Source organism: Channa argus, chromosome 10 (assembly GCF_033026475.1).
Source record: "Channa argus isolate prfri chromosome 10, Channa argus male v1.0, whole genome shotgun sequence".
NCBI classification, from domain to species: domain Eukaryota; kingdom Metazoa; phylum Chordata; class Actinopteri; order Anabantiformes; family Channidae; genus Channa; species Channa argus.
Window position 1 is genome coordinate 11,014,069 of NC_090206.1, and position 19,755 is coordinate 11,033,823.

The 19,755-nt window shown below is 39.7% G+C and overlaps 1 protein-coding gene across 7 annotated transcripts; it reads right to left on the reverse strand.

Moving 5' to 3' along the window:
• LOC137134108 (UDP-N-acetylglucosamine--peptide N-acetylglucosaminyltransferase 110 kDa subunit-like) lies at window positions 1-13,797 on the reverse strand. 7 transcript variants are annotated; one of them, XM_067518588.1, is made up of 22 exons: window positions 13,424-13,797; window positions 11,684-11,834; window positions 10,676-10,919; window positions 10,480-10,548; window positions 7,123-7,239; window positions 6,935-7,014; window positions 6,453-6,663; window positions 6,220-6,360; window positions 6,034-6,134; window positions 4,883-5,036; window positions 4,385-4,486; window positions 4,084-4,281; window positions 3,645-3,803; window positions 3,446-3,535; window positions 3,205-3,330; window positions 2,950-3,120; window positions 2,734-2,850; window positions 2,272-2,442; window positions 1,792-1,944; window positions 1,430-1,682; window positions 1,182-1,305; window positions 1-1,092 (listed from the first exon to the last, which is right to left on the reverse strand). In XM_067518588.1, exons 1-22 carry the CDS (start codon window positions 13,458-13,460, stop codon window positions 912-914), a joined length of 3,150 nt encoding a protein of 1,049 aa, XP_067374689.1. In that variant the 5' UTR covers window positions 13,461-13,797; the 3' UTR covers window positions 1-911. The 7 variants fall into 7 exon arrangements, with proteins under 7 accessions (XP_067374689.1, XP_067374687.1, XP_067374688.1 ...); XM_067518586.1 differs by having other exon boundaries at window positions 6,468-6,663; window positions 11,684-11,864; XM_067518587.1 differs by having other exon boundaries at window positions 4,102-4,281; window positions 11,684-11,864.
• Window positions 13,798-19,755: the final 5,958 nt, after the last annotated feature.

A 19,755-nucleotide genomic window follows, 5' to 3' on the forward strand; every position in this document is an offset into this window, starting at 1 on the left:
TTACAGCTTTTTGCCAGCTCTTTATTTTTTTAAAAAACATATTTAGAGCATCGAGGCAGAGCAGCATTGACACCATATTATTAACGAACAATACAAAAACAAGAAGAGCTTAGAAAATACTTACCTCAAGTCTCAATAGCTCTGATAACAAAAATTAAATCTAGGCCCTTTCCAGTGACTTAAAACGCTGTTAAGATTTGTCAAGTTATTTTTTACAAGCATAGAATGACATCAAACAGGACAACATTTACTCAACATATTCCTTAACTAACAAGTTGGCATTTGGTGAATGGGACTAGACCATATTCTTCAAGACGTGCACATCTATACACTGCAGTCCTAAATCATTTATAACAGCTTAAGACAAACTAAAGAGCATTTCCCATGTGTTTTACAACTGCATGTTAAAGCTGGGGAAACTTATGTCAGAGTTACAGCATTGTCCTAAAAAAAATAAAACTAAAAGCAAAAGTAAAAAATAAAACTCCTAATCCATTTTTGAATAGATTAACAAGTAATGATGGCTGGACATTTTCTCCATATGCTGCAATTCCTCCTGTATGCACACTGACAGAAGAAAAAAAAAATCCACTGATCCGTGTACTGAAGGGGTAGCAGGACTCAATCATCTTTATGCTCACAAAATATACTGTTACAAGGAAAGAGTTTCAGATAAAGTGCCAGAAAGTCTCAGGCTCTATCTGGCTCAGCAAATGCAGACGTGTGATGCAACAACATTCGACATCTGTATGCTCCATTAAGAGTCCCATTAATAATAAATGAGAAAATAACTTGGAGAGAGGGTGGAGTAGAAACTGGCCGTTAAAGCTAGGGTGCTGCAAAAAAATAAAATGAAGGGAGGAGTGGACATGGTTGTGGTGTACAGAAAAATAAATCCATTTGCTTTCACTTTAGGCATTCTCACTGGTCTCTACTGTCTGAAGTTTAAACAGGTGTTCTGGCTTGTTGCCATTGCTATGGTGCTCCCACATCTGCAGATAGAGCCTCTCCAGTTCCATGGTGTACTGCTTGGTGTTGAAAAGAGGGCTGCAGATTCGTTGCTTCCAAACACGTGCCCTGACCATCTTTAAGCTAAAGGAGAGAGAATTTTTTTAACCCTTTAAGTCTGATCAAACCTAAAAAGACTTTTTTCAAATGGAATTAGATCAAAATCTACTTACTATTCCATGTCAGAGCCAAGTTTGACTGCCATGTCCTCATATTCCTGGCGATTCTGGGCTATTAGCTCAGGGCAGCCCAGACAATTGAGTTGTGAGGCAGCCACACGAGAGGCAAGGGTCTCACCTTTGAAGGAATCATATTATCATTACATTGTAGGCTTCATTTAAATGCTTTCTATTTTCATCATAATAAATCAAAACTATTTTTACATAGTATAGATACACACACACACGCCTAGTGTCCTCACCTGGCATAGTGACCATGGGCGTTCCAGCCCAGAGAACATCCATGCCTGTGGTGTGCCCGTTGCATAGAGGAGTGTCAAGGCACACATCAGCCAGCTGGCCCCGTCTGACATGCTCCTCCTTAGGAGCTACAGGTGAGAAGATGATGCGAGAGCCAGGCAGACCCATGTTCTGAGCATACTGCTGGATGTTGGGCTCACCCACAGCAGGGAAACGAAGGAGCCACAACACACTGTTGGGCACACGCTTCAGGATCTACAACAAAAGGAGAATTTCAAAACGACAGAAGTAGCATTTGCTCTTTTAAAGACAGGTAAAAGAACAGAGTTGAAGCAACTGTTATACCCAAGTCAGTTTAACTTACATTTGCCCACATTTGAAGAGTAGGGGGGTCAATCTTGTAGAGCTGGTTGAAGTTGCAGTAGACAATGGAGTCCTCTGGGAGGCCATACTGGGAGCGAGTTGTCACAACAATTGTGCGCGGCACCTCTTCCCCAGTGGCAGCTTTGTTATTGATCTGAAATGGGGGACAAACAGTGTTGTGATGCCTAAAAGGTTTTGTCCCGAAGTAAAAAGCACGAGTCTTAGTTGTCTGAACCAAATGGCCATAATGTGCCGTTTGAAAAGCCAAGATACGAGGTTAAGTTTTACATTTAAACATTTGCTTCACCAACATAGATTTTCTATGTTACTTGCAAGAGCACACCATAACTATACAGTACCAGAAACCCCAGTCGTACTGCACATCTTGCTTTTGTCATTTACATTTGTAGATGCATTTTATCCATTGTATATGTTAAAATATCCCCATTCATACCATGCAGTTTTTCTGAGTCAGACATACCTGTGTGGTAGCCAGGCCATTGCTGACAGTGAAGCCATTGATTGTGACTTGGATTTGGCCTTGGTTGATCATGTTTATAATTGCTTCAGCTGCAGTGTTCATGGGAATAACAGGCATGGAGAGAGCCCCATTTGTATCCCCAGCTACTTCCTGGTTGTTGTCACACTTCATCTAATTATAGAGAACAGTTTAAATGCTTGAAAATGATTTGATGCAACATACCTCAATCTAGCATTTGACATTTTTACAATTTTATTGATTTTGATACAGAAGTATTTATTTAAATGAGCAGAAACTGACTAAATTGCTTTCATTAACATAACTTAAAGACCAAGTTATTTTTTGTTTCATTCTGCTGTTATGGTGACTCAATAAATAAATAGACAAAATGTTGCGGTTTGACTATACAATATATATAAATATGTCTTTCTTTAAAGGTCCATTCATTTATTTTAAACTTACCTTTATTACTTTAACATCTGGCAGACTGTCCAAGAATGCCTTCAGATCAATACCATTTAGAACAATGCGGTTGTCAAAGATGTGTCCATTAGACGTGAAATCAATCACTGCTTTTTTCTATGGGTAAAACAAACAAAACAATTTTATCAACCCTCCAATTATATTGATAATTATTTTCTTTTTAAACAAAGGGCAGCAGTTTGAAAAAAGACAAACCTTAAGATGAGGGAACATGTTGGCATGGTCTCCAATGAAGAAAGTATTGGGCATGTAGGCAAGCTTCTCTGAATACTGCTCAGCTACCTCCATAGGGGATGTCTCTTTGTCAGTGATGATGTAGTCCATGAAGAGAGCCCCACTGGTTCCTGGGTATCCCAGCCACATAGCCTGTGGAATGGACCATTCATTGTATTTTTCCATTACCAGAGATCACAGCAAATGTGAGGGAACTACGTCAATGCAAAAGGTTACCTGAATGGGGGCTGGGCGAAGAGCAAATAGCTCATTTCGGGCTCCTTTAGTGTAGCCATTCATGTTGATCAGAATGTGAATTCCATCCTGGTGAATACGATCAGCTGCCTTCCCATTGCAAGGGATCTGGAGAAGAAAAGGAACAGTTTCAGTAAAAATAGTACTGTTCACAACTAACAAAACTTGTTAGTTCACATCTTTAGAAATAACATACAAGAAACATCCAAGATTTAACAGTTACCTGTGAGAGGTCTGTGAAATGATGAGCCTCTGCAACCACTTTCACACGGAAGTTAGTACTATCATCAGGGCTGAGTGCATAGCAGAAGACCTGATAGGACAGAAGTACAGAATTGTCAGCCATTTATAATATTTACCGGATAAGCACAATATTCTCACAAAAAGTTTGTAATTTACATGTTAAAATCACAACAAACCACCTCAAACTTCTCAGGATTGTGCATTCCAGGAATGGACTGCATCAGGTGGGAGGTCGGATGGTTGCCGAAGTCAGAACTGATATAGCCAATACGCAGCCGCCCACCGCTAGCCTTCAGATCCTTCGGATGCTCATAAGCAGGTTTGTGCAAAGCATTAATCTGTGAACAAGCAATAGTGTAAGAATACAACTTCCACAAGACAGCCAGTTCTACTTTCACTAAGTTACAGTGACTAATCCCATCCACATACCTTCACCAGTGAACTCAGTCTATCCACCACCAGCTTTCACTCTTTTCATGGTAAAATATAGTATCTATTATCTCACTAAAGCCTCGCCTTACCCATATCTCTGCAGACAGCCACTTCTATCACCAGCCACCTTTCATCCCACAAAAATAAAAATAATAATAATAATTATTATTATTAAAGGTTACTTGCTTTGATCAGTGTGTGTACCTTGTCCAGACAAAGGTTTCCATGGCGTTCGGCAATGGCCTTGCGGAAGCTGTGAGAGAGTGGGTACAGCATGCTGTGGTGTGGGTGCACTGAAGGTAAGCGGTTCTTCTCCAGCTGGTCAGCCACAATGCTCACAAGTTTCTTCATTCGCTCATCATAATCTGTCCAGTCACACACAATCTGTAAAATGACAGGAATCAAAGAACTTACAAAAAGTAATGATAATATAACAGGACCAAACAATGTGTGTCTATTGCACATAAATACAGCAACATTTAAGAACCTGAAGGCAATGTGCCAAATTGCAGTAAGCATCAGGAAAGTCTGGCTTGAGTTTCAAGGCTGTGCGATACGATGCAATGGCCTCTGGGATGTTTCCAGAATCCTAAAAGTCAAGAGAAACATTTAAATACTCAAGTTAAAATGCTTCAAGATGCAAAAATATTGTTATCTTTCATTATGAAACCAACAGTTCTACAAAATTCTACTGTACTTACATCTGCACTAAAATGAGACTTCTGGCTATTTACTATAAGACAATATTTAACTTATAAACAGCATCAAGACTGTACAGTTGGTATACAGCAATGCCATTTATAGCACATAAACAGATGGTAATACCCTATTGTGCCTGTGACTACCAAAATATCAACACAACAATAAATAAGATACATGCCACTACCATTTCAGGCAAAAACTGTACATTTTCATTGAAATTTTATTGTTTTTGTTGTGTCCAAGGCAACAAATGTCATTAAATAAAATGTAAAATTATCCTGACCTTGTGGATAGAGGCCAAATTGCTGTGAGCATCAGCAAAGGCAGGGTTGATCTGGATGGCACGAGTGTAGCATTGCAGCGCTCCTTGTACATCCTGCATTTCCTTCAGTGTGTTACCCATGTTTGAGTAGGCATCAGCAAATGTTGGGCTGATTCTAAAAACAGAACAGTAAATCTGTTGAAACATCTGAATAACAAAATTCCTCAGGGATCTCTAGTCAAAGTTTTTGCTGTTTAGAATGGTTATTGCACTGGGGATGAATGATTTTTTGTGGGCCAGTGGGACTTTATAGCACCTGCCTGATGGCAGCAGCATGAAGGAACTCTCATCTAAGGGAATGAGAGGGGTCCTCAGTAATCTGGGTTGCTTTCCTTACCGCCAATCTGTTGTAAAGTTCTGACAGAGGAGTCTGTGGTGATCCAGTTATCTTGCTGGCCTGATTAATTCTGCTTGATAGTTTAGTTTTGTGTTTGATTGTGAGAAACTTATACCAGGTTGTAATGTTGATGGTGAGGATGGATTTAATGAATGATCTGTAAACCAAAGCTAAGATGTCCTTGCTTTCATGAAAGCCCCTCAGCTTCCTCGGCAGGTTGAGGTGCTGTTGTGCTTTTTTTGTACACAGAGTCATCGCATTGTGTGAAGGAAAAACAGGTGTCAATCTCTGATCCAAGGACTGCACCTGCTCCACCAATGGGCCCTGGTTACCCACTGGTTGTAATTGTCCCCAAACATGGCAAAACAGACCCTGCTACCTGATGGTACTTTTGAGTTTTGTAGTCATACTCTATTTTTACTTTTTTTTATTGTTTTGATTCGTGATTTGTACTTATTATTTACCATTTAAAACAGTTCTACACTTTCATAAAGCACCTTTTATTACAAAGCATAAAGTGGTTTGTAATAAAAGATTATCTTATGTCATTTAACTTTTCTAGTGTCAGGTAATTTATGATCATTTTAGTAAAATGTGCATGTGGAAAAACTAAACGACAGTACACTTTGCACAACATGTGCATTGTAACCAAGTTTAACCGAGCACACTGAAAAAAAGTCTTATAGTGGTGGATGTGTGGATTTGCTTTAACTGTTATAGGGGGAAATTACATTAAACCAAACTAAGGCAGCATCTATATGATAGAATTACAAACCTAATGGCCTCCTTGTAGTGCATAAGGGCCTCCTGGAGTTTTCCCTGCTGCTGCAGGACACTGGCCAGGTTGGAGTGAGCTGCTGCAAACTCTGGGAACACCTGATGAAAAAGTGGTTTGCTATAAACAACAGTACTAGAACGGCCCACTTCTTTAGGACAACGACGATGGTAACGCTCAACTCACCTCTAAGGCTTTTCTATAAAGCTGAACTGCCTCCTCAATGTTGCCCTGTTCACGCTTGATATTGGCCAGGTTATTAAGAGAGTCTGCATGGGTTGGACACAAACGCAACGCCGTGTTGTAGCACTCTTCTGCTTCTGACACCTGGAAAAAACATTGGCATTTTGAAAGTTTTAGTAAATCACTGAAATTGTTTAAAAAAGAAAAGTTAGGAACTGTCAAGACAGAGGACACACCAAGTATCGCCTTACATTGCCTTTCTCTTTCAGAGCATTTGCCAAATTGCAGTAGGCATCAGGGAAGTGAGGCTGCAATTCAATAGCACGACGGTAGGTGTCAATAGCCAGGTCAATGAGGCCTTGTTCGTAGTAGACACAGGCCAGATTACCATGAACAACAGCATGGTTGGGGCTAAGACTTAGGGCCCTCAGATATCCAGCAACAGCTCTGAAAACATTAGAGAAAACTGATGCTCAAGGTCAAGCTTTTAAACATCCTCTAACAATGCATAAAACAAATTAACTGGAAACACACACACTTGGTGTGGTGATAGTTTGAAAAGTGCACCAAATCTGCCTGGTTGAAGAAAGGTATGCACAAATAACTATGCCCATGACTCATTCTAAATTCCACACAGGTGCTGGTGGGCTGTAGCTTTTTAACAAAAGATTAAACATGACTAATAAATCTGATACCATGTTTCATGACCTGAACTCACCTGTCAAAAATGCGGGCTTCCTTCAATACGTTTCCTAAATTTATGTATGCGTCGAGGAAATTTGGATCCAGAGTCACTGCCTAAAAATTTAAACCATGCATATAAAAATGGATTAGTGCAAGAATATAGATAATAAGGCAAGAGAAGAAGCACTAAGATTGAAACATACAACACATAGTAAAACTTACCTTTTCAAAATGATGTATAGCCAGCCATATCTCTCCCTGGGCATTGAACACACAGCCCAGGTTGCTCCAAGCTACTGCAAAGTTGGGCTGAGTCTCAATGGCTTTCAGGTAACAAGCCTTAAATTACAATGAAAAACCACAGGAAAGGAGAAGAGGTAGAGTGGGAGAGGTATAGTACATAGAGGGGAGGACAAGGGATTGTAAAATAAAAACAAAGATTGAGAATAAAAGTAAGGAAAAACAAAAAGGGCAGAGAAAACAAAATTAGTGACTGTTCTTCATTATGGCAAAAAGTGAGTCTACAGCATGGGCTTGCGTGCGCACAAATCTGCCGCGCTAAGCTGCATTGCTTTTTCCTACGCTGCGCGGATCCAACCTACACCCACACGTATGTCCTCATCCTGCAGTTATGTCAAAATTCTCACCAAAATGGGTGATTTCCCCAGCAGGTACAGCCTGCTGCCCTCTAATAATGATTCATAATAACCCAAAGTAGAATGTAAAACTGAAGAAGAAAAGAAATTCACAGTTACCTCCGTAAATGCTACATTTTCACTGGAGCATAATAACTCACAACCTGGGATGCTGGACAATTCATGATGGTGATGGTCCCTGTAATGCATGCGCAACGCAAGCGCATGGTGTGTGTCTATTGCCACTACCACCATCACACTTCACATTACAACGCCGTTTGCGTGACCCTGTACATGACAAAGGTCATTGCTTCGCTGCTGCTTGCCGAATGGCCTGGTAAGACAGCCGCAGACCAACAACCCCTGGCAGGACACCTGCCACACCAGACTGGCTCACACTCAGCACCCACAAACTATCTCAGAAACAAGGTGGATTGTCAGATCAGCCAGTGGATAGACTGATGTTTAATCATGGATCACTGGGAGAAAATCATCCATTTGTTGCTGAATTAGAAAAACCAAGTATTGTACATGGCAGCATATTTTTAAAGCCAATTATGTCTGAGATTTGGAGACATTTGGGAGCGAGGCTGGTTGTAAGTGGGGAGAGGTCTACAATCAACAGGCCAAAAGGGTTTTAGGGGTTGGGGGTTGCATGCTTGCGCTTTCCGCCTTTTTGGTTGCCTGGAGGTTATCGCTGCGCAGCCCCTGCGCTACTGCAGACTCACTGCGCACTATCCGCATCATCATCAGAACGCTGCATCTCCAAATAAAGAAGGAAAAACAAAACAAAATAGGAAAAATAACCAACATGTAAGAGTTAGAGGGATCCTACTTCATTTTCACAATTATTACTTCCAAATGTATGTTTCTCTTTACTTAATACAGAGTTGGTTAATTAGTATAGCATATTTAGAGAAATCTTTACTTTAGTTTGTTTCGTTACTTTTTTCTTTTGCTCTTCAAAAGGGAAGCCACAATATAGAGGTGGAAGTGAGGTGGTTTTTCTTTTGTTGGCAGTTACAAACCCGTTACCATATTTTGGGACTTTGTCAGAGTGGTGGCCGCAGCTGGCTGGAAGAAGAGGAGAGGACTGAGGATGCCCTAGTGTTCCTTGCCGCCAGGCACCTACGCAGGAATAGTGTCACCCACCTGAAACCTTCTAAATAACAATATCAGTCGTGGAAAGAACCAAGAGAGACAAAAATCAGAAAACAATATTATTAGTAAAAGTTTTCAAACAATACATTTTTTAAAAATATGGAAATAAAAAAGGTTCTTCCAAATCACATAAAAAAATAAAACAAGAAGACTACTCGGTCTTTATTCATGCAATGGATAATTCTTTTAAAAGTAAATAAAAGGAATTCTGTAAGTGGAACTGGGATGGAAGAAAGGCTTTTGTGCGTTTTAGTTTATTAGTAAAATAGAGTCAGGCTTCTAACTGTTCTCAATTCAGCTTTAATATCAAACTTAGGAGGGCAGTTACTGGCTTGATCTTACCTCAATGAACTGATCCCATTTCTTTAGAATAAATACTACATATTTTTAATAAATAGCAAAGTATTTTTGTGTCCTGTTATTTTTTTAGCATTTTCATCAAATTTAGAAAACTTTGCTTTTTTTATCCTGGCCTGCTTTCTTGACTCCTGGCCAATGGGGTAGGAAGAAAGGTCTATGGTTTAAAGTTCTGTATCTAGAAGCCTCCACAGCTCTGAAATAAAGAGGTCATCGCTGTTGCTGCGCATGTTTCTGTCTTTCTAACCCAGCAACTGACGCAGGAAGTGGAGTACAGATTGTGAGCTGTCTGCTTGACACTACATGGGACCATTTTAAGGGGCTTGAGAATGAACCCACAGTTTAACACGCTACTCAACAGCTCATTATCAACTATGCTTAAAAGAAACATATGTACAAGAGCATGAAATGCACCGTTATGGTGTGCTTGAGCACTGGTCAAAGCTGAATGGTCAGGAAGACAGCTCTAGGCGCGCACACTCCACCAATCCTCAGCAAGCGCGCGGGGGGTGGAGCGACATTGCAGGGGAGCTTGGGACTCCCTGATGCTCCTCCCCACTCCAGGTCCCCCATTCTATCGTAAATAAGATGGCCTGTAACCAGTGGGACAACTCCACATCTCCCAAATTAACCCAACCCAGGGAGCCCTCTGTAATAAAGGACTAGTTTTAAAATGACAATATCAAGTATAAGCCAAAAAACCCACACTGGCAGCAACTGTACTGACAGCAAAATGGCAATACAAGCTGTTCCTTGGGCACTTGAACAATATTGGAGTATAGTGATTAGGTTAGAAACCATCTTATCTTTTGCACTGGCAGGGTTATCTAGCTTCTCATCAGTTCATATGTTTTTTAAAGACCGAACCAGCATTTTCCCTCCAAAATCAACTGCATGAAAAGTCATTTTTCTAGTTAAAAATGCCAAAAGAGATGTACTATGCCAATTAAACTCCAGTCTTTCTTCCCATAAGGGGAGGGGGTCTCTGGTAAAAGGACAGGGGAAAGTGAAGGACATAACTAAAGGTGATACAAGGTGGGGATAATAATGCATGTACTATACTGAAAAAAATAGTTTTCTAAAAAGTCATGAACAGAAAAGTGGTGTACTTTTTCTACCAAAAAACAAAAAAAAGTCAGTTTCCTCATATGGTTGCTGGCTCATTCCAATCCAATGCTTCAAAATCAGTTTTTGCAAATTAGGAGTTAAAGCTACCGTTTTCTTTCCTTCACTTGAATGAGGGGGCTGAAGCAAGAGGACTTGATGTGGCTTAAAAATGTAAACGAGAAAAAGAAACAACATCTATGGCCTTAGTGGACGACACCAAAATTTAAAAGGACAAAAAAGAAGAAGAAGAAGAAGAAGAAGAAGAAGATGATGCAAATCTACAACACATCTACACAAATGGCATCCCAGTGGAGCATACCTTAGCCTCTTCCAAACGACCAAGGGCTTTAAGCAAGTTGCCCAGGTCACTACGCACACAGTAAAGATCCTGGGTAAAAAAGGAATACATATTTTCAGTTTACTGGTACAATGAATGGGTTTAAATATGTCTGCCTTGTTTGTGGATTGGAGGTAACTGCTGACAAAAGAATTTCACCATATAGCATGTCACTTACAGGGTTATATTGCAAGGCAGAGACATAAGCCTGCACTGCTCCCTCCATGTCTCCTGCGGCCACGAGAGCTGCTGCCAAGTTGATGTATCCGTCAATAAAATCTGGCTTCAGTCTCAGAGCATGGCGATAATGCTCTATGGCCTCCTGTAGTTGTCCTCGCTCCTTGTACACATTCCCCAGGTTAGAGTAGGCTTCAGCAAGCATTGGATTCTGTTTGATGGCCAAGGTACTGAAGTGAGCAGACCTATAGGGGTGAATTTGGTACAAAATGATCACAATCCAGGTGGGAGTGGTTAGCAGTGTTAGCTCCATGTGGTAGCAATGTTCAAATAGCAAAATGCAGAAACTTGTTATAAGCCATAAGTTAAAATTGAAAACACAAATCATGGTAGATGTTCTTTCAAGCATTAATACTAAAATTAAAGATCACAGAGTACAACACACATTTCACTAATTGCAGAACCGACCATCCATCCATCCATCCATTATATGTAGTACCTTTCCCAGCCGCCATTGGGCTAGAGCTGGGGTACACCCTGGAGAGCTAGCTAGTCTTTCTCAGGGCCAACACAGAGACACAACCATTTACACTCACATTCAAACCTACAGGCAATTTAGAGTCACTAATTAACATAACATGCATGTTGAATCAGGATTACCAAGAGGAAACCCACTCAAGTACAGGTATAACATGCAAACCCCACACAGTAAGGCCACATCTGGCCAGGGATCTGCACCGGTGGTTCCTTCTAGCTGTTAGGCAGCATTAACCACTCCCGAGTATGCTTCCCCCTGCCAAACCATCTATCACTTAAGTATCTTTTATGTGAACTCATCATCCCACTACCAGAAGACCATATTAAAAAGAGCAATAGGATTTCCAGAAGACGGCTCAGTTACACTTAATTCCCTACATTAACTGTTTGTACTGACAGCAACAATGCCTATTATGGTCTTCTCTTCTATGCCACATGCTCAAGTTCATTAGGTCAAACCCCGACACCTCACCTGTCAAGTCTTCGACACTGGAAGTGAATGGAAGACAGGAGAAGCAGCACGCCTGTGTTATCAGGCTCCTGCCTCCACAGCTGCATGCAGTGGCGCTCAGCTGCCTCAAAGTCCCCCGATTGATACTCCCGGTGCGCCAGCTCAGCCAACCCTTGGAAGGAAAGCATACGTTTTGTCGGTTCTGGAGCACCAACACAGCCCAAGCAGTAGAGGTGGGGGTGGGGTGGGGGACACAACATGTTAGATGTGGTGGAAGAAATTAAAGCAGACAAATGACAACAGAAAACAAATAGTAATGAAGGTAATGAAGTCAACAACATTCAATGGCCAATGAACTAAACTCAAAATCAAACTAAAAAAATAAATTAAAGCAAAATTAAGGGTCACGGAGACAAAGCACTCCAATAATGATAAAATATTGGGAATTTTGCATTGTAAACTTAAAAATCTGATTTATTCAACTTTACACATATTTTTTTTAACAATGTAAAATAAATTTTATAATAAGTTTATTAGGTAATATGATTGCAGAAGACTGCAGCTCCCTTAATACAAAAAACTACATACTGCACAGACATTATTCTATATTTTTAATGGTTTGAGTTAAGTATGTAACCCATATAATTTCTGTAAAGATCGGGATGAATGAATCAAGTTTTGCAGAATACTGATGTGCCTTCTTAGTACAGTTAAACCTTTTTTGTCCCTCAGTGAGATACATTCAGTGAGACACCATTTTACATAAAACTTACTCCTCAGTGGTCTGCACCTATAAAAATTACACATTTAGGAGAAAAAAAATACAGAAGATGAACAAAACAATCAAAGATGTGGATATCACATTGACAGGAACTTTGGATGTTTATATCTTAACATTTGAATCACGTGCAATTACATAAAGAACTCATACACCAAGCAGTGAGTTACACCACCTTTTTTTGTATTTTCGAGGGAGGTGGTATATTATTCGCTTGGTTAACACTTTCATTACTAAATTTGTATTATCTCTAACACCATCTGTTTTGTTTTTTTTTTTTTGTTTTTTTTAAACTTTGGTTCATTAAAATGCTATGTGACAAAGAATCAACGTGTGGCATAAACGAGATGAAGTACAGATGGGTGGAGGAAGGTTTAGGGACATTCTAGCCTGCACAAAATCGATTAATGCAAAGCTAAAAGTAACTTACACTAAGATTGCAGTTGATCAATTTTATCAATCCATGACAACAAACCTAGATCACTATACGAAAAAAGGAAGATACAAAAAGGAAGCAGCTATTATTAACCATAACGCATCGGTAACTTTACACCCAGATGATGAAGGCGCGTTTAGGGCCTTGTGCGACTAGCACCTTATAACCAATAGAAGATCCAATGTGGTAGTAATACGCGATTGATTTCTAGTTGTAGTTGAGCTACACGCATGCATATCGGAATTGGACAAAACCCGAACGAAGACGTTGTATGGCTCTGAACAGCTCACAGAACAACGTTAATACAACGTTTATACCGACACAGACACTTGGGAATTACTTAGCCACACATAGCGCTAATGCTAACATTACGTCATTTTGTCTCTTAGTCGTTCTTAATGGGAAGTAAAATGAATGGATTGAGTCTGGTCTGTTTACCCGTAAGTGGTTAAACTCATTTTAATAAACATCGTTCACTGGTAAATGGACGGTGCTACGCCTTTTCAAGTTACGTTAGCGGTTAATGGAATCGTTGTGCGCAACCAACCTGTGCTGTCAGCCACGTTCCCCACTGAGCTCGCCATCTCCTCACTCTTCGTGTCTCTCACGGTGGTCGTCAATTTGACTTCTTGCAGGTAACACTTAAAGAGAACGGGGAGTCCTATGTGGCGGCGGCGGCGGCTAGCAAAAACGTTGCCAGGCAAGCTAACAGCTCACTAGCTAATCTAACCTTTAATGAACTGTAATGTACCTTCAACTACGCTTAATAGAAATCATGTAGTGGTCGCTATGTAACTAATACTAGCTGAGAAATAATTATTCAACTAGCCTCGCTACAAAGTATAACGTCCCTAGCGCAAAAAATGCTGTTGTTAAGAATTCGAGCTGGTTTCGTCCACACAAAGCAGCGATAGAATGTGCTTTGGTGAAAGGGTGGAACTCATTTTTGAGAGAAAGTAGATCCACGCAGCGTTATTACTAGGAAGCACATTTGTATTTTTGTAATAAATATCGTATTAGTAAGATAATAATTGATAGGACATGTGCATGAATTAACTTTTTTTTTTTTTTTACCAACAATGCGTCTTAGGGTTTACGTAAGAAAAAATAATTGATTAAGTACGCGGCTACGCGGAAGAACACATTGGCGCAGTGAGGGAGCAGTGATATTGTTGCAGACGTTGGAAGGAGAATGGGTTCCGGTTAGAATCAGCTTCTTTTTTTTCAGAGATTTAATAGATAATTTATCTGTTCATTTAGTCATAGCATGACATCTAGACATGTCCGCCACGCCAAAGTTTACAGTGTACGAAAAAAAATCACAGTTCAATGCTTATTAAGGAATACAAAATTATACTAATGCAGCCTTGGATTGTAGACCTGTCTAAAATGCAGCTTTGGGTGGGGGACCTGTCTCTAGGCCTTTAAGCTATAAAACGTAAGTTACAGTAAAGTAGCCCGCCAGATTACACCTGGTTACCTTACATTTAAAGAAGGGTAAACCCAAACAAATGCAGAGATGCATCTCTGCGTGGTTTATTAAGCATGATTTGGAAATAAGAAACAACCACCTTTGCAAGATAACGTATTGCCAAAAATAAACAAGATAGAAAGTAGACTGTTGTGTATGTAGATGATACTGGATGCACAGCCATGCGTTTATTTACCAAACAGAGAAACACCAAATTCATAGAATACTCTACAATGTGAATCTAAAGGCACTGCATTCATGAAATGTTGTGTCATATCTTTGACTCAATATAAACCTACCAAATAACAAATTTGTTGATCTATTTTTGAATGGATTGGTTTATGTATGCTCAGTTAACTCTGCATAGAAATCCTGAAGTAATACTCTTTGTGGACTGCTGTAGTATGCAAGATTCCTAATGACCAATAGATGGCAACCTCTGTAAACTTATTTCAAAGGAAGATTTCTGGAGCCCTTTAACCATGATTTTGCCTTATTTCTGCAACTCACACAAGTCATACAAGATTTATCTGCTCTTGTTTGACACTGACACTATAATTTAACACAGGCTGAGTTCCTCAGTTTTTCTTAGTTGTTATAATTCTGCTCATAACACTGCCCTTTCTTAAGTTCTTTAATAGAAACTAAAATTATTTTGGCCAACACCAATATTTATTTGAAAATTATAGGCAACTGTATTCCCTCAGTAAGCCTAATAAATACCTCTACAATTTACTCACATGACACATACTTTCAAGTCACAGTTTTACGGGCATTAATGTGCCATTCTTCTCTGAAGATGGTGAAAAGGGGGGTACTGCCTTCTGCACCCAAGTTTTTCCCATAAGCTTTCTATGGGAAAGTAGTTGACATCATTGCCCGTGTTGGCTTTGCTCTGTGTGCTCAAACGTAGGGAGCAGGGTTTGTTTACTCTTCCACACGTTCCTCTCCTTTGCTCTCACTCTTCACACTGCTCAGCGGTCACTTGTGCACAAAATGATGTCATGGGCACTGCTTGTCTGAGGCAATTGCATCTGACATGCTTTATCTTTGTGCAAGCTACAGTCACTGGGAAGGCAGTCAGGGTGAACACTTCCTCTCGGTAACAGCTCTCCACAACAGACTCTGCTTTCACACAAGCTATTTTAGGAAGCATGTGACAGTAAGAGGGTAATTCACTCACAGGTCAATTTAGACTGGTCACTATTAAAATCTCACAGCCTGGAGATATTGAGAGTTTGTTGTACTGTTTAATTGCCAGGCAAGAATATACTGCATCCAAATGAGTGGCCTAGATTATTTCAGCCCATTTATTTTAGGATAAGATCCAATGCAAGCTGACGACCCACATTATTTGCAGTGTTTTGGAATGCCCTGTTTGATACTTGATGGGGGGGTGAGATGCAGAGGGAATCATTTGTTCATTAGTTAAAATATTTTGTTTCATTCACTGACTCATAATTGCTAACTGTTTATGTTTTGCAATAAATGAGCTCAGACAAGCAAATTTAGCTGTTAGTACATTTCACTAATTCTCACACAAACATCTGGAATAGCTATCGTGGACAACTATCTCTATATTCATTTACAGTTTTATGCTTACTGAGGGGGTTTTCTGCATTTTATGGCTATTGTTGTTTTTTTTTTCCAGACATCCATAGATGCTCCAGTCCTGCAAAAGGCTTCAATAAGCATGTATTTAATTTTATTAAACATGGCTATTTGTTTACAATGATAAGAAATTGAAATGCTTGAAGAATTTAACTTTCTATTGCTGACATGACAGTACCAAACTGGATAGCTGAACTAATTGTAGTGGGTTCTTTTTTTAAAGAGCCAGTACACAGTTTGTGTGCTCACTTCTTTACACTGAACACAGAGATGGAGGAAAAGCTAAAGGGTACACACAATATTTCTAATAGTTTATAAAGCAAAATAGAAGAAAGTTCAGACTAACAGTTCAGCACAACCATGATTTATGTATTAAGACAACACTTTGTCCTGTAGCATTGTTATTGTACCACAAGCCATCATACCTGCTTTGACTGTTGACATATTAGGAGTAAAACAAATTTCTCACTTATAGATTTGTGAAGCTTTAAAATCATTGTAGATGTGTGAAGCTTTAATATCACTTTGTCAATATTTAGTTTTCAGATAATTGAGGTGTGCTGAGATTAACTATGCCCTGTCAATAGTACTGAAACAGGTATTGATATTCTAGCTGCCACCCAGGTTAATCATGAGGTAATAGCGCTTTGAGTCACTTTTTTTGTTGTTGTTCTTTCGGCTTATCCCCTACACTCAGGGTTGCCACAGCAGATCATTAGTCCACATGTTGGTTTGGCATAGTTAATTCCTGACGCAACCCTCCCTAATTTCTACCGGGCTTGGAACCAGCACTGCGCGGCTGGGAATGGGGAGACGGGCTATTTGGGTTCAGTGTCTTTCCCAGGGACACTTCGACATGTGTCTGGGAACTGCGGGGCACAAACCTCCGACCCTATGGTCAGTAGGCGGCCATTCTACCAACTATGGCACTGCCTCCCCTAGCACTTTGATTCATGCTCCTGGCTTTATTTATTTTGTCAGGTGCAGTCTGATGTTTTATAGGTGCACAATTTGTGGTCAGTAGTTGTGTCTAAACAACACAACTATTCAGAAAAAATGCGCTGTTGTAAACTTTTTCTGTTTGAAGTTACACTCAACACCGATCGTTTCCAGAGGTATAGGATGTAAGTCATTCAGCACAGATGGGAAAATACAGATTGTCTGTTTTAGGTTAGTTTCCCATTAATCTAAGTTACTCTGTGCAGATGAAAAAACACAAATATAATTTGTCCAATTAAACCACATAACACTTTGAAGTACTTTTATACTGCACAAGGTCACTTTGTTAACCTAGTCTGTTTCTCTGTCCATCATAGTGATAGAAGAAACAAGACGGATGAGGTCGGTTGTTGGCAGTGAAGGTGTCAGGGCCTGCCTGGTGCCTCCTTTAAATCTCTGCATTCATTACATGTTGTCTCCCTGACCCCTCTTATTTCAAACTGTCATGATCTTCTTGCCTGGTCCTGCCCTCCTTCACTCTCTGTGAGGAAGAGAGTGGCAGTTCAGGTAATGCGGTAACACCTCTCACAACAGCAGTTGTCAGTCAGTTACACTGAATAGTTTTTAATCACTCTTGTTCTGTCATCTCATGTAGACCCTCATTTCTCCCTAAAGTCTACCACCCTTTCCCGGAAAAGCACTCCATTTTACATCAAACACACAGCATTTACTCTATTATTGCTGTCACTGGAAGATTTGAACACTGCAGCACAATTTTATGGTGAAAATGCGACTTCTCTGATTTAGACTAAATCTCCAATATAAAAGGCCTCCTCAGATTGGACATCTCCATTGATCTTGGCTTTGCCAGATCTAATTTATATCCACCTGAGAGGGGGATAGAGATCCCAGAGACAAGTTGTCTGGGGTGTGTCTGTTGTATTGATTTCCCTATAAACCATTTGCAGGCTCAGATGTGATATCAGTTATCTTTAATGGCTTTTATTTTATGAAACTGTTTACACACTTTTTTGAAACTTGTTTTAATTTATTTTATTTTGTGATGTTGTTAAAATGCTTTGTGAGTCTCCATCACAGTTATTATCATGATGTATCTTCAGTTTTTATAGTGTTATTTACTCATTCTTTGAGATTTCCATCCAACATTTTTTGACAATTTAAAGTCTGACTGCCTCTTCATGTGGTAATTCTTTAATATAAATTGCGTGAATTTATCAACAACAGATGAGACAAAACTGATGTCATGAACTCACACTTAAATTGACATAAATGTGGCTAATGGAATTAAGTTTTTGGCATTAGCCTATCACTTGATGTGTGTTTTGTGCAGATGTAACATATTTTTTAAATTTCAATATCAGTGTGCTGAATATGCTAATGTTTCGTCTTTGCAGACGTTTACAAAAGCCAACCACAAAATAAAGGTAATAAGACTTAAACTAAATCTAGTTTTACAACACCATCATTTGCTTTTTAGAATTAAAAGTGAAATTAAGAAGGTACCAACAATGTGTTTCCATTACACAGAGTAACTACATAGCACCTCTCTACACATATGGGTAATACTACTCAATGACCTCTTTCCTCTTTTGTGCTGTAAACAGAGCACTTGTTCTGGCCTATCCCTGTTTGTTTGTTTGAGATCAAGTCAAGTCTTAAAAGGAAAAACACTTAAAATGCCTGGGGTTAACCTTATAATTACCTACTGTACATGCAATGCTGTGTACACCGCACAACAATACAAATGAGAAGATGATGCTCTGCTGGCCTGAAGTACCGCACACCCTAATTCCACCAAATAAGACAACAATCTGCTTATACGGTGGTCCTATGATGTGACTAGTCCTTCACCTGGCATTTTGTGCCAGTTTTTGTTTTTCTCTCTGTGTATCAAATGGCTTTCCCCACCACTGACAATTGCAGCTTAATTAACATATGGCCAGCCTCGAGCAAAAACAAGATGTGTTGTGTTCCATTCTCACGCAGAAGTCATTCAATTTGTGGAACCTTCTATCCAGAAAAATGGATCATCCATTACTAACCCCTCTCCTCTTCCACTGGTTGCATAATAGACTGTACCTTGTGAGTCAGCTATGGCAGGGGGAACAAATTGTCCCAAAAGAAGGTCACCGCCAGAGAGTAGAAATCAGCCTCTCAACAAACACGAGGCACAAAACAACACTGTTCACACTAAAACTTAAGGTCTCCCCTTCAGGGGAAAGCCACATATTTTAACTGTGTTTAAGTGCACCTATTTACATTGCAGGTTGACGGGTCATACGTCACAACTAACTTATTCTGGTCTTCCCCTGTGTGTGAGAACTTTTCTCTCCCCGTTTTATTGAACCGTTCCAAGTTATGTAACTGCACACTATGCCACAATAAAGGATTAAACCAACGTTGAGAAGATAAGCATCATAATAATAAGTAGCAACATGAGAAGCAGCACTGAGTCATTTTCTTTCTAATTCAAAGGTCTTTGTTTCATACTGTATATAATATCAATCAGCATCACCAGCTGCAGCTCCCACTCATAATTCATAGGTAAAGCAGTTTAGTCTGAGTCCTTCTTGCTATTCACATGAGTTTATTTTTTTTCCGAGTGTTGATTCACTATTTCCTCTCACACAGTAATTGTACAATTATTTGTTCATACAGTTGTTTCATACAATTTACCCCCAGTCTCAGCCTGCCTGTGTCTTTTCCCACCCTGACTTTTTCCTCTTTAAGTATCCTGTTTATATGAAACATTCGGTTGTGGAAATATCGCAGAAACTAGGGCTCATTTCAAGACACAATACACTCTTAAATTCAGTGTGTATAAAGGTGAATTCTAA

Excerpts from the sequence above, each read along its gene's own strand:
- LOC137134108 (XM_067518585.1), bottom strand. The coding sequence starts at position 13,460 with ATGGCGAGCTCAGTGGGGAACGTGGCTGACAGCACAG. Across the intron at positions 6,135-6,219 it reads TTTATAGAAAAGCCTTAGAG|GTGTTCCCAGAGTTTGCAGC; the intron begins GTGAGTTGAGCG and ends CTTTTTCATCAG. Across the intron at positions 1,945-2,271 it reads ATGGCCTGGCTACCACACAG|ATCAATAACAAAGCTGCCAC; the intron begins GTATGTCTGACT and ends CCCCCATTTCAG.